The following is a 13717-nucleotide window of genomic DNA, read 5'->3' on the forward strand; positions in this document are numbered from 1 at the left end:
AGGCTGTCCTGTAAGATTGTAAAATGTTTAGTTGCATCCCTGGCCTCTATTGCCCATGTTTGAGAATCACTGTTCTAGATTGATACCAATACAGCAATTTGTTAACAGCAGTTATACTGTGGTATCACTAGAAATGTCAAAGTCTAGGTGCAGTGGCTCATGCCTGTAATCCCAGCACTTTGGGAGGCTGAGGTGGGAGGATCACTTGAGCCCAGGAGTTTGAGGCTGCAGTGACCTATGATGGCACCACTGCACTTCAGCTTGGGAGACAGAGCAAGATCCCATCTTTTTTTTAAAAAAAAAGGAAAAAAAGGAAAATTTTGAAGTGATTTCTAACTTGTCTTCATTTAAATAGCCTTCTCAGGCATTAGCAGACATTTGCATATTTGGGGTTGCCTTATATTTCATTGTCTTTCCTATTAACTGCTGGGATGAAAATATATATGCTAAATATAAAAATATATATTAAATATACACATACATTATATGGATATACACATGTAATATTCACGATAGTCTCATGTTTTGGTGAATTCATAGCAGCTTGGCAGATTGGTCTGAATTCTGACAGCACAGACTGCAGTGTCTTAATTTGCAGATCTCTCTTCTGATAATAATCATACCTGATGGCTTTTTTTCCCCATATTAATCTAGGACATGTCACTTGACAGGAAGTTAAATGCCTCTATTGAGAAGGTATGTGGTCCATTTTCTTTCTTACCATCGCCCAAGAATATCTCACTTCTTAGGGCTAAAGGGATGAAAATGATAGAGTTAAGTTTAGCGATAGCTTAAATGTTCATTCTGTAGTAGTTGTTTTTCTTATAACTTATTGGGCTCTAGTGGGAATCCTGCAGACTGGAACCTACTCCTCTTTCCTCTGAGTCCCTCTCAGTATTCTGGCTTTTGGACCACAGAGGTGCAAAGTGCATGAGCAACAAGTTGTTGGTGTGCAGGCCTGTGTGATTTCCTGGACTTTGACTTGCTAGCCTGTTAGGCTCATTTACAATTTCACAAAATTTGAATTTTATATATCAGTACTGGCATCTGTTTGCTTTCTTATCTCTTGTTTGCTGTATACGCTTCAGTCTCCAGATAAGTTGGGTGTCTTGAAGTGGATATGGGAGACCTGAGTCTGACTTCTGGTTCTGCTACTTAAACTAGTATATGTCCCTTCTCAGATTTAGTTTCATTGTCTATACAATGTGACTTATAACGCTTTTTCCTTTGGGACTATTTCAGTGATTAAACATGACAGCTTATATATAAATGAAAGTTGTAAACACAGTGCTTGGCACAGAGTGGGTAACCAATCAACATTATTTAAATGAGTAAGAAAAGTAAGTGAATTTGAGCAACAAATAAAAAACAATACTATTACCTTATAACTCATAGAATAAAATGAGTATCAACGAGTCCATACTGATGTAAATAAACAATTGAACAAACAAGTAAATGGGGGAAAAGAGATAATTATTTCTTAAAGAGGAATTCTGTAATAAATGTAACACATGTTGAAGGAATGAGAAAAATAGAAAAACCATTACAGTAATGGCTGTCGCAGGCAAGAAATACCAATGTTTGCTAGAATTAGCAGGCAAAAGTTTGAGGAAAAACAGATGTTTGTATAGCCTCAAAGTATTGCCCCTAAAATGGATATTAATTACAAAGGGAAAATAATAACTTTATAGTAGAAAAAACTGGCAGATACCACCTTAGCCAGGTGATCAAGGTTGACATCACTGGTAATAAGACATATTAACATTATGTACCCCTGATATAATAAATCCAGAAGGACATACTCGCTTCTGTAGTATTCTGGTCAAAAAATGTGTAACTTCAATCAAATCATGAGAACATTACAGACAAATACAAATTGAGGGACATTCTACAAAATACACGATGGATACTCTTCAAAAAAGTATGAAGGTCATGAAAAGACAGGGAAATACTGAGGAACTGTCAGTGGTCTCAAGAAACCAAAGGGACACAACAACAAAGTAAGTGCAATGTGGGATCCTAAAATGAATCCTGGAATAGAACAAGGACATCAGTTTATTTGGAGAAATCCAAATAAACTCTGTAGTTTAGTTAATTATACGGTACCAGTGATGACTTCTTAGTTTTGATAACTCTATTATGGTTATACAAGAAGTTAACACTGGGAAAGCTCAGGGAAGGGGATATGGGAATTCTCCATTTTTTAAACTTTTCTATTAAGCCTGAAGTTTCAAAATAGAAAATTAAAAAAAAAATAATGAGTAAGATAACTGTGATTATATTGTTGTCTTTTTATATGTTTACGAAGTGCCAAATTCACCTGATGCTCTTTCTACCACTATCCTGCTGATGTGGTTTGGCTGTGTGTCCCCACCCAAATTTCATGTGGAACTGTAATTCCCAGTGTTGGGGGAGGGACCAGGTGGGAGGTGATTGGATCATGGGGACGGATTTCCCCCTTGCTGTTCTCAGATAGTGAGTTCTCAGATAGTGAGTTCTCAGATAGTGAGTTCTCAGATAGTGAGTTCTCAGATAATGAGATCTCAGATAGTAAGATCTGGTTGTTTAAAAGTGTGTAGCACTTCCCCCTTCACTCTCTCGCTGTCTTGTTGCCACGTGAAGATGTGCTTGCTTCCCTTTCATCTTCTGCCATGATTTTAAGTTTCCTGAGGCCTCCCCAGCCATCCTCCTTTACAGCCTGTGGAACTGGAAGTCAATTAAACCTCTTTTCATTATAAACTACCCAGTCTCAGGTAGTTCATCATAGCCATGTAAAAATGGAGGAATACAGAAAATTGGTACCAGAGAAGTGGGACATTGCTATAAAGATACCTAAAAATGTGGAAGCAACTTTGAAACTGGGTAATGGGCAGAAGTTGCAACAGTTTGGAGGGATCAGAAGAAGTCAGGAATATGAGGGAATGTTTGGAAACTCCTAGAGACTTGAACAGTTTTGACCAAAATGCTGATAGTGATATGGACAATGAAGTCCTGGCTGAGGTGTTCTCAGATGGAGATGAGGAACTTATTGGGAACTGGAGCAAAGGTCACTCTTGCTATGCTTTAGCAAAGAGACTGGTGGCATTGTGCCCCTGCTTTAGGGATCTGTGTAACTTTGAACTTGGGAGAGATGACTTAGGGTATCTGGCGGAAGAAATTTCTAAGCAGCAAAGTGTTCAAGAGGTGATGTGGCTGCTTCTAAAAGCCTATGCTCATTTGCATAAGGAAAGAGAACTTATATTTAAAAGCAAAGCAGAGCACAAAAGTTTGAAAATTTGCAGCCTGGCCATGTGGTAGAAAAGAAAAACCCAATTTCTGAGGAGAAATTCAAGCTAGCTGCAGAAGTTTGCACAAGAGGAGCTGAATATTAATAGCCAAAACAATGGAGAAAATGCCTCCAGGGCACTTCAGAGACCTTCGTGGCAGCATCCCCCTGCCACACAGGCTCAGAGGCCTAGGAGGGAAAAATGGTTTCGTGGGCTAGGCCCTGGGCCCAGCTGCTCTGTGTAGCCTTAGGACATGGCACCCTACTTCCCAGCTGCCCAGTTCCAGCTGTGGCTAAAAGGGGCCAAGGTACAGCTTGAACCATTGCTTCAGAGGGTGCAAGCCCCAAGCCTTGGCAGCTTCCACGTGCTATTGGGCTTATGGGTGTGCAGAAGGCAAGAGTTGAGGTTTGGGAGCTTCTACCTCAATTTCAGAGGATGTATGGAAATGCCTTGATGTCCAGGCAAAAGTCTGCTACAGGGGTAAAGCCCTCATGGAGAGCCTCTATAGGGCAGTGCAGAGGGGAAATGTGGGGTTGGAGCCCCTACACAGTCCCCACTGGGGCACCACCTAGTGGAGCTGTAAAAAGAGGGCCACCATCCTCCAGACCCCAGAATGGTAGATCCACTGACAGCTTACACTGTGTACCTGGATATGCTTAGGCACTCAACACTAGCCTGTGAAAGTAACCATGGGGACTGTACCCTGCAGAGCCACAGAGGTAGAGCTGCCTAAGGCCTTGGGAGCCCATTCCTTGCATCAGCGTGGCCTGGATATGAGACATGGAGTCAAAGATTATTTTGGAGCTTTAAGATTCAATGAGTGCCCTGCTGGGTTTTGGACTTGCATGGGGCCTTTAGCTCCTTTGTTTGGACCAGTTTCTCCCACTTGGAATGGGAGCATTTACCCAATGCCTGTACCTCCATTGTATCTTGGAAGTAACTAACTTGTTTTTATTTTACAGGCTCATAGGTGGAAGGAACTTGCCTTGTCTCAGATCAGACTTTGGAGTTGGACTTTTGAGTTAATGCTGGAATGAGTTAAGACTTTGGGGGACTGTTGGGAAGGCATGATTGTGTTTTGAAATGTGAGAAGGAAATGAAATTTGGAAGAGGCCAGGGTGGAATGATATGGTTTGGCTTTGTGTCTCCACCCAAATCTTATGTTGAATTATAATTCCCATTGTTGGGGGAGGGACCTGGTGGAAGGTGATTGGATCATGGGGGCAGATTTCCCCCTTGCTCTTAAGCTGTTCTCATGATACGGAGTGAGTTCTCACAAGATCTAGTCGTTTAAAAGTGTGTAGCATTTCCCCCTTCACTCTCTTGCTCTCTTGTCACCATGTGAAGATGTGCTTGTTTCCCCTTCACCTTCTGCTGTGATTGTAAGTTTCTTGAGGCCTCTCAGCCATGCCTCCTATACAGCCTGTGAAACTGTGAGTCAAACCTCTTTTCTTTATAATCTACCCAGTCTCAGGTAGTTACTTATAGCAATGTGAGAATGGACTAATATACTTGCCACCCTTTTTGCTGGGACCATGCCTCAGAGTTTACAAATCTGCTCCCCATGTACCATCTCCTGGAACCCTCAACACTGCTGTGAGACATTCCCACTTTGATGAGATGGGGCTCAGAGAGGTAAGGGGCTTGCCTGAGGTCACCCAGCTGCTCTTTCCTTTCTCCTGAACAGTTACATCAGAAGCCAGTTGGTGACAGAAAAACTCGGTCTGCTCAACAAGGATCACACACAAGCCGGTGATACTTTATTAAATAAGAGAGTTGTCAAAAGGACAGATTCATTCCTGTTTCAGAATCCCCACATTCCAGCGATCTATCTGCTGACACAGTTAACATAAACTATTTGCTGATATTTACTGAGTGCTGGCAATATATCAGAGTCATTAAATAAGATGCAACTTCTACTGTGAAGACTGGAATCTTCATTAAGACACAGACTTAGAAAAGGCCCAGTTTCAAAGATTCTGACTTGCACAGACTGAGCACTCCCATTTCCAGAAGTTCGAATACCTCCTTTCTTATCTAAATGAGAGAAAAGGAAAAAAAAAAAAAGATTAAGATCAAGCAAAAATGGTCTTGGTGAATAAATTCAACCATCAGGACTCCCTGGTATTTACCCAGCTGTTATGGCCAGAATCAGAGAGGGCAAAAGTCCTAACACACATTTGATTTCGAGTTGAAATTTTAAAAATTATTATTATTATTTTGAGACAGAGTCCCATTCTGTTGCCCATGCTGGAGTGCAGTGGCGTGATCTTGGCTAACTGCTATCTCTGCCTCCCGGGTTCAAGTGATTCTCATGCTTCAGCCTTCTGAGTAGCTTGGATTAGAAGCATGTGCCATGATACCTAGCTAACTTTTGTATTTTTAGTAGAGACAGGGTTTTGCCATACTGGCCAGTCTGGTCTTGAGCTCTTGGCCTCAAGTGATCTGCCTGCCTTGGCCTCCCAAAGTGCTGGGATTACTGGTGTGAGTCACTGCGCCTGGCCTATTATTATTATTGTTTTGTAGAGACAGGGTCTTGCTTTGTTGCCCAGGCTGGTCTCGAACTCCTGGCTTCAAGTAATCCTCCCACCTCAGCCTCCCAAAGGGCTAGGATTACAGGTGTGTGTCGCCATGCCTGGCAGAATTAAAATATTTATATAAATGAAAGAAGAGGTACTATATAAATGAAGGAAGAGGTACTATATAAAACATTAGGTTCATTAAAGTGCAGCCATTCAAAATAAAATGCTATTTAAAGGTGTTTCAAGGACTCCACAGTGTGCTTTCTGTAAACAATATTATATACGATAGTTCAGTATAGGATTTTATTGCCTTAGGATAACTGCTAAGAATGACAGCAACAGAATAAAAATAACTATGGGTGAAAAGATGTTTTTGGATATTTCTCATTATTAGAATTAGAAACTTAGTAGATTAGTCAGTTTAATATTATAACTGAAATAATCAACTGTGGCCTCATGCCTGATATCAAAGTTGTTAAACCAGTTTTAAGAAACCAGTCAATTCAGGGGACAAAATGCACAACTGTGTATGTGTGTGTGCGTGTGTGTGTGTGTGTGTGTAACTGAGCAAACTGTTTTTTAACCTGAACTGATGTCTGAAATAACTCACTGATGAATTATAATCAGGTTTGGTCAACTGGAGATACAGTTTTATGTGATAAATTAATTCATTCAGCATGTTTGGAAGAGTATTTCCAAGCCTCTTTGATAGTTACTGCCATGATTTGTTCTTGGTTGGTGACTGGTAACCATTTTTTTTTTTTTCTAACAGCTACTGTGAAGCATCAGGCTAGATTGAAAAATTAGCCCCATGACAGCATGGTAGGTCGCAAGGTCAATTTTTCACATTATGATGATAATGGATTGCTTTTAAAAATATATAATGAGCTAATACTGTGCCCATAAAGGCATTCAATCATTCAATTGTAATCCACTGAGACATCAAAAAATTTCCCCACCCCATGAAATCAAAATATCTTTCTAAATTAAGTAAGTGGGTTATTGGGGATGTGGAGATGCTGGCAAAGAGGCAAGTTTGTACCCCTGCTTCCCCAACCCGAGCCAAAAGTGCACATAGAAGAATGAAAGACAAAGACGAGTGTGTCTACAAAGAAAGGCACAGGAAAAGTGCAGGTCCTTCAGATCTTCTTGTTTCTCAAAATGGTCCCTAGTGAGGAGAGGCCATTGGTCATTTAAGGAGCAACAGAGCCGATTCCCATGAAACACATGGAAAGGATACAGTTATGTGTAAGGGGAGGAGGTGGCCTCTATAATTATAGTTAGCTCAGAGTTAGAAAAGATAGAAATCATTTCAAAATCTAAAATGTGCTGGCTCCTCATGTCAAAGACTTTATTACTGTGTTTGAACTCAAGTTCAAATAGAGAAAAAATGATTAAAAGCAACTGCTGGTTACGTGGTACCTCGGGAATGTCCATCATTCTCCTCAACTTCTGATCTCTCCAGTTCCAGTCGAAAACCAGAAATTTTAAGGGGATCAAATTAAAGCCACCTGAAAGAGACAGGGAGAGAGGTGCTGCAGTAAAGACCTCATGACATAAGCTTATTAAAATGATTTTTTATTCTCCGGGTTACTTTTTGTCCCATATGTTGTCCTCTCCCCCGGTAACTCATCTCTGCACATTAAGTGCTGCCCTTCCCTGATGGAAACAAACGCAGCACTCTGAGACGTGCTCTTCTTATCAACTCATCACTGCTTCTGAGGAAAGCAGACAAGCTGCTCTTGCTAAGCTCCTCAAATGCTCACATGCTGGCCAAGCCTCCATTTCATGAAGATCCAGAGGCTGTAGTCTCATTCCTGACAGGCATTTGCTAAGCTAAATCCTGCAGTTTTGGGTAGTTGCCTTTCAGAGGAGTTGAGTCCTCGGAGTCTGCATGGCTCTGAGGAGGTGAGTGGGGAGAAAGATGAGGACAGGGCTGGGTGGTTCATTTTAGGCAGAAAAGGAAGTTGAGATGAGTAGGCTCTATTCAGCTATCCTTTGATGAGGTTGGTAAATCACTTAATTACTCCATTCACTGTTTTCCTGTCTGTCTACAAGACAATTATGGACTGTGAGGGCTGCAGGGGACCTCAGGGATTGTCTGGTCCTCAGATGTCTCACAGTTGGGCATACAGTCAGTTCTTGCCTCTGCTCCAAGCTGTTCCACGTCTCTCGTGTTAACAGTACCTACAGCCTTTCTCTCCCGCGGCACTTCCCCTCAGCTTTTCCTCATGGTATTTAAATATTTTCCTCTTTGCCCCTAATACTTGTTCATGCTGTTTATAATTCAAATGCCTGTTATTAAAAACATTCTGCAAAATTAAAATAAAAATGGTGAACTGGAAAAGACAATGAGTTGATCATCAGTCTTCCCTTAATATAACTGCTGGCAGGAAAGCAATAGGTACAGCCTCTCTGGAATGAAACTGAGCATAATATAACAGCTTCAAAATGCTTTTATTTGATCTCGAATTCCTGACCTCAAGTGATCTGCCCATCTCAGCATCCCAAAGTGCCGGGATTATAGGCGTGAGCCACGGTGCCTGGCCAAAATGCTTGTATTTGATAAAATAAATTTCCTTCTATGACCAATCCCAATGAAGCATCAGAAACATAAACATAGCTACTTGCAAAAATGATCATTGCCATATTATTTATAATAGCAAAAATTTAGAAACAACCCAAAGTCTACCATAATAGAATTGCAAAAAAATAAATTTACAATAGAATATTGTAAATAGCGTAGCTATACAAATGAAAAATTAAACGTGCTTCATGACAAGGAAAGTAAGTCCTCATGAGATAGAGCAAGTGAAAAAGGTAGGTTATAAAGTTATGAAATGCAGTATAATCAATCTCTGCTATATAAAAATAAACATACAAATGTATAGAAAAAAGACTGAAAGGAAATATATTCATTATTAACAAGAGATTGCCTCTAAAGTGACTTGTTTTCTTCTCTGTACATTTTTGCATTTTCCAAAGGCTCCTACAGTCAGAAAATCCCCTTCATTACTAAATTAAAACAATACAATTGTCTGTAATTGTATACATACCAATGTCATGGGATATTGTTCAATGTCTGAAAACTCTCCTTATATATAAACATATAAACATCTTATTAAGTCATAAACAGCTACATATGTGCTACTGGTGTCACTCTGTTAGATTTCCCATTTTTAGGGTGCTGGGACTATTCTCTTTAAACACTTTGTATGTAGCCAAAGACCTGTGGTTAATGAATATTAAACCATTCATCCAATTAGAATCAGAAGTAAAAATTATTTTCATTAATATTGTAAAAATACATCGCCCTTTAAATGATTTTTCCACCTGAAATAAGCCTGCATATTGAGGTCTCACAACTCTGTAGAGATCTGATTTCAATAGTCTGGATAGCTTTGCTTTTTCTCTTCCTCTCTTTCTTTTAAATACAGAGAAGAGTAATCCTGTTGCATGGGGTGGGGGTTGGGGAAGTCTGGTGACACATAAAAAAATCTGGATGCCAGGAGGGACTGGTGGTGAATCTTTAGCTAAAAGCTGCTAGGGAGACAGGAACCAACCTGAGAGTCCATCCTTAGCTTCTCCTGATACCCAGTCAATCACTCCCAAATCTGTGTCTCATAGAAGGCCTTGGTGCCTCTTAACTTTCAAATGCCATAGGATGTCCACAAGACAAAAATCCAAACTCCTTGGCTTACTGTTCAAGGGCTTTCCTCAAATTTCTTTCCAATTGCATCAACTGCTACTATAGCCCACAAAGTCTCCAAGCAAGAAAGTTGGTCTCTTTAATAAGTAACTAATATTTGCTAAGTGTTTAGGGTGTGACAGTGCGCTGAGCTCTTTATTGGCATTTTGTTTTTATAACAAACCTTAAAGTAGCTACTATTACAATCCCGGTCATTCGTACAAAGAAACAGGCTGAGAAGGGTTAAGTAACTTGCCAAGGTTACAGAGCTGGTAAGTTGCTAGACCTAAGATTTGAATCTGGAGGTCTGAGTCCATCATAGGGGCTCTTAACTGCAACACTGTTTTGCCTCCTCCTAATTCCTTGTGATATAACATGTGTATGTGCCTGCTTTCTGAGAATCTCACTGGGCTGTTCTCCCATTCATGGATGCTTCCCCTGACCCTCCCGGCCTATTTCAATCCTCTCCACATTTCAAAGATCAGTTAAAGACCCTGCTCTGCAGATTCAGGCCAGCATAACTATCTCTTTCTCATTTCAACTCTTGTACCACTTAGAAGTGCTCATTTGGCTCTTGGCATTTACTGCCTCATGCTATCGATCTCAGTCTATGTACATTTGGTTCTTCAGCTGGATCAGGAGCTCCCTGAGGAGAAAAGGCTGTAGAACCAGGAAAGCTGGGAGTGATAGACCTTGGGGAGGGTGACATAACCCTCTGAGCTTCAGTTCTCTCTCATAAGAAATAAAATGGCTGGCCTGTAAGGATGCTGTGAGTGCTAAATGAGATAACATATGTAAGGGTGTCAAGCATAGCACTGCGTACAAGTAGGAACTCAAAAGTGTTGTTTCCCTTCCTTGTCAGGGGCAGCCAAATTTGTTACTTGTTGGTATTTGTACAAAACTCTGCATATAGTGGGTTCAAGTAACCCTGGATGATTTTCATCTGGAGAGAAACAATAGTAGTTTTAGCTTTTGGTTGCTCCCTGGCAAATGACCATCTCTATAATGAGTTACTACACTGATGAGCACATTACTTTTAGGTATATAAAATAATCTGAGAATAGCTCCAGACAGTTATTTAAAAAAAACCTCTATTAGATAATACATAAGTAATTTGGAAATAATTATTGAAAAGAAATCATTGAATGTGCCTGGTAGGTAGAAGAGGTAATAAGATAATTAGCAGGTTAGCAGGTTCTCAGGTTACTGGCTTTGAGAAAGTCGGCAAACTAGAAAAACTCACCAGTGGATATTGTCTAGAATACTTTCTGTAAAGCACTCAAAGAGAAACACATTTGGGAAGAACAATTATGGAATGCCCGCATTACATTCACGGAAACTATGTTTTGTTTTAGTATGTTTTATATACCAGCCCTCAAAATGGGAGTCTCCCCGAGACTCTGTGGAGTGAGCGGGAATACTCAACTGAAGCAGTGGCCGCGCACTGGTGGAATGAAGGCCGTGTGACCCACTAACCTGCTTGTAGCAGCTGGAATTGGACTCTGTTTAGGTGGGCACATGTACTTCAGTTTGCCACAGCTCTTATCATTCCCTAATGTGCTATACTTGCTGGTTGGCTTCAGAGATTAAAGGCTGAGTTTCCACTTCCTGAATTAACACAGAGGTCTGGTTTCTGTATATCCTGAATTTAGTTTCTGAGACTCACATGTGGGTAAGGCAAACTCCCAGCCCTGGGCAAGAGTATCGCTGCCCTCTTGTCATACCTTGTTTAACAAGTTCTTTAATTCTCCCTGGAGTTCCTACACCCAGGTGCACCACACGCTTCTCCAGCAGCTTTACCTGCTCCTGGACCTGTTCCAAGAGGAAAGAGAAGAAAAGGAAGTCATTAAGAAAGTGCAATTTTACACCAATTTCTTAACTTTATCTCAAAGTTAAATCTTCAAGGAATCAAAGGGTCAAGCCTCAGGGACGGAGCATGGCAGAAGCAACTGCTGTAGGGGGGAGGTAGATATGTGGAGGCATAGAATTTAAAAAACTAGAAAAGTGGTTAAATGTTACATAAGGAAGGAACTCAATAAAATACTTGCTAAGGAGATTAGGAGAAGAGGTTGAAAGGAAAAAGCTGAGGTCTGGGAGAGGCCTTTAGGGATCACAGGCCCTTGCTTACCTTTATGTGCTTTGCAAATAATTTTATAACTTTGCTGTCTCCTCTGAATGCTGTCATCGACCTAATGAAAAGAAGTAGGTGAATGCTTAAGAAAACCAACTCATTCTAGGCCACGATGACTACTTAAGTATTATGTCTTGCTTTATTCAAAGGATGTGTGCATATGTGTGTATATATGCACATATGTACACACAAATTCTGAGATTTGCAGGTTAGCCAGCATTTGCAATGAGAGTGGGGTAGCCTTTTATTCAGGTACTTATCTGTGTTGGCTTCACACTGCCATACACAAGGTCAACCTTACTTAGGTTTCCTTGATTACTGAAACACATGATCTGCCTTTCACTTGTAATACAGAATTCCAGTATTTCAGGTCCCTGGCAGAAAATTCATTTCCAACCGTGCAGAGCAGTTCTCATACAAAATTCGGTTGCAAGGGATATCTTAGAGCGGTGATGTCAGCCCATTCTCTGTGGAGCCAAGGGCATCTACAAAGGTCTGCCTGTGGTGGCCATGAGGAAAACCGGGGGATGAGATGGAAAGGGGGAAGAAGGCGGGTTTCTATCCTTCTGTCAGAGCTGTCCTTTCTTATCTACTTTGTAGACTAAACTTCTCTATAAAATTTTATAGGTGGAAATGGAGCTTCAGCCAAAAGAAAGAAAAGAAGGAAGGAAAGAAGGGAAAGAGGAAGCAAAGAAGGAAGGAAAAAAAGTAAGAAGAAACCACTGACACAAAGGACTGGCGGAATTAAAGCTATGAGGGCAGGGGTTATTGTAAATGAGGTGATCTGGGAGGTGGGTGTGAGGACTGAGGGGCACTCGAGAGTGATGCCCCCTGTACAGGGGTCAACTAGTGCTCAGCTCTGCCAGTTATGAGGATGTGAGATTATGGGCCTAAGATCCTCTGATTTTTAGAGAAGCCAGAAATTTAGATTTTTATATGTGCAATCTGATTTTAAATATGGGCAAGTCATTCAAAAATTTTTTAGGTGCCAAATACTTGTGGGGTAAACTTAGCCTTTGAGTTGTCGCTTTACAGTCTCTGGCTTACACCAGCAGGACAGGCAGTCCACTTAGTTTCTAGGTAGTCAAGAAGCTAGATCTATCCACATCAATCCAGACCACCAGCTCTGAGGGTGGAGACGACGCTGGTGGCACCTGACATGCCTGCCTTTCTACCTCTACTGTGGCATCAGGTCCTCAGCTGGCACCAACAGCTGTTCTATAAACAGCCACATAACATTATCTGTCCAGGATTCTTGTTGTACAGATGACACTGAGAATGCTGCTATCACTATGTCACAGAGGGAAAAACTGTATTTCTCAGGGAACTTTTTTTTTTCTTCTTAAACCCACAGAATGCCATCAATCTGACAACTGATAGTATTTCCCAACAGATCCTGGCTGTTGGAAAGTGCAGGCCCCCAGTTGGGGCCACTGTTGCAACTGAACGGGGCTTTATGGACGTGAGTTTGAGCACCATTTCTAGCTGGCTTCACCTAATTTTCTGTTCTTTACTTTTTCCTTGCTTCTGTTTTCACAACCTGTTTTTCATTTGTTGAACGTATTTCTATATATCACCTATATTTGAGGATGACCTAACATGGGTTTACTAGTTTCCTTCATATATCGTTATTATATTTTGAGAAATATTGACCAGTAAAAACATATGAGTTTGCAAAATAGTGAATCATGCTCTACAAGTTCTGTTGCCTCAAGTTTTTACTTACACATAAGCTTTCTCCATGGCCAGGTTAACCAGGAAGACAATTTAAAGTAAGTCATGGCTCTCAGTAGAACAGATGTTCTCACAAAAGTTCGATTTCTTAAATGTTAGTCTTTATCAGTAGGGCTTGTTGTGCCTACTCAGAAATCACCTTCTGCAAATCACCTAACCTTGAAATGGATCACAGTATTACTGGGGACACAAAAAAATATTGCAAATTGGTAAATGAAGTGTGACAACATAGTACTTTTATGTCCTCAGTAAGGAATTTATGTACAACAAAAGCTCGAATCAATTTGATAGCTTTATTTTAAGAGTCCACCTCCAGGCCAAACTCTTTGCCCTTAGCATCTGAAGCTGAAATGAGGTAGTTTTTAAAGCACTCAAA

At 40.7% G+C, this 13717-nt stretch overlaps 1 protein-coding gene and 1 long non-coding RNA gene across 12 annotated transcripts in view; one reads left to right on the plus strand and one right to left on the minus strand.

Annotated features, from left to right (window-relative positions):
* LOC135969479 (uncharacterized) overlaps positions 1 to 13717 on the plus strand; it is a 121169-nt gene that overhangs the window by 78739 nt on the left and 28713 nt on the right. The window contains exons 2-3 of one of the 3 annotated variants that reach the window (XR_010584741.2): positions 12235 to 12315; positions 12962 to 13069. The exons of 1 other annotated variant lie outside the window; for it this stretch is intronic. This is a non-coding gene — a long non-coding RNA (uncharacterized lncRNA). Of the gene's footprint in view, positions 1 to 11590; positions 12316 to 12961; positions 13070 to 13717 lie in introns of those variants that run through there. One more of the 3 variants, XR_012431736.1, reaches the window with a different exon arrangement.
* The window catches only part of CMSS1 (cms1 ribosomal small subunit homolog), a 371982-nt gene continuing 363269 nt past the window's right edge, over positions 5005 to 13717 (minus strand). For all 9 annotated transcript variants that reach the window (XM_005548320.4, XM_065539579.1, XM_065539577.1 and 6 more), the window contains 4 exons: positions 11605 to 11665; positions 11201 to 11288; positions 7211 to 7299; positions 5005 to 5303 (listed from right to left, as the gene is read on the minus strand). In XM_005548320.4, coding sequence (XP_005548377.3) covers positions 5220 to 5303; positions 7211 to 7299; positions 11201 to 11288; positions 11605 to 11665 — 322 coding nt within the window. In that variant the 3' untranslated portion in view covers positions 5005 to 5219. The remainder of the gene's footprint in view (positions 5304 to 7210; positions 7300 to 11200; positions 11289 to 11604; positions 11666 to 13717) is intronic.

This window comes from Macaca fascicularis, chromosome 2, assembly GCF_037993035.2.
Source record: "Macaca fascicularis isolate 582-1 chromosome 2, T2T-MFA8v1.1".
Taxonomy (NCBI): domain Eukaryota; kingdom Metazoa; phylum Chordata; class Mammalia; order Primates; family Cercopithecidae; genus Macaca; species Macaca fascicularis.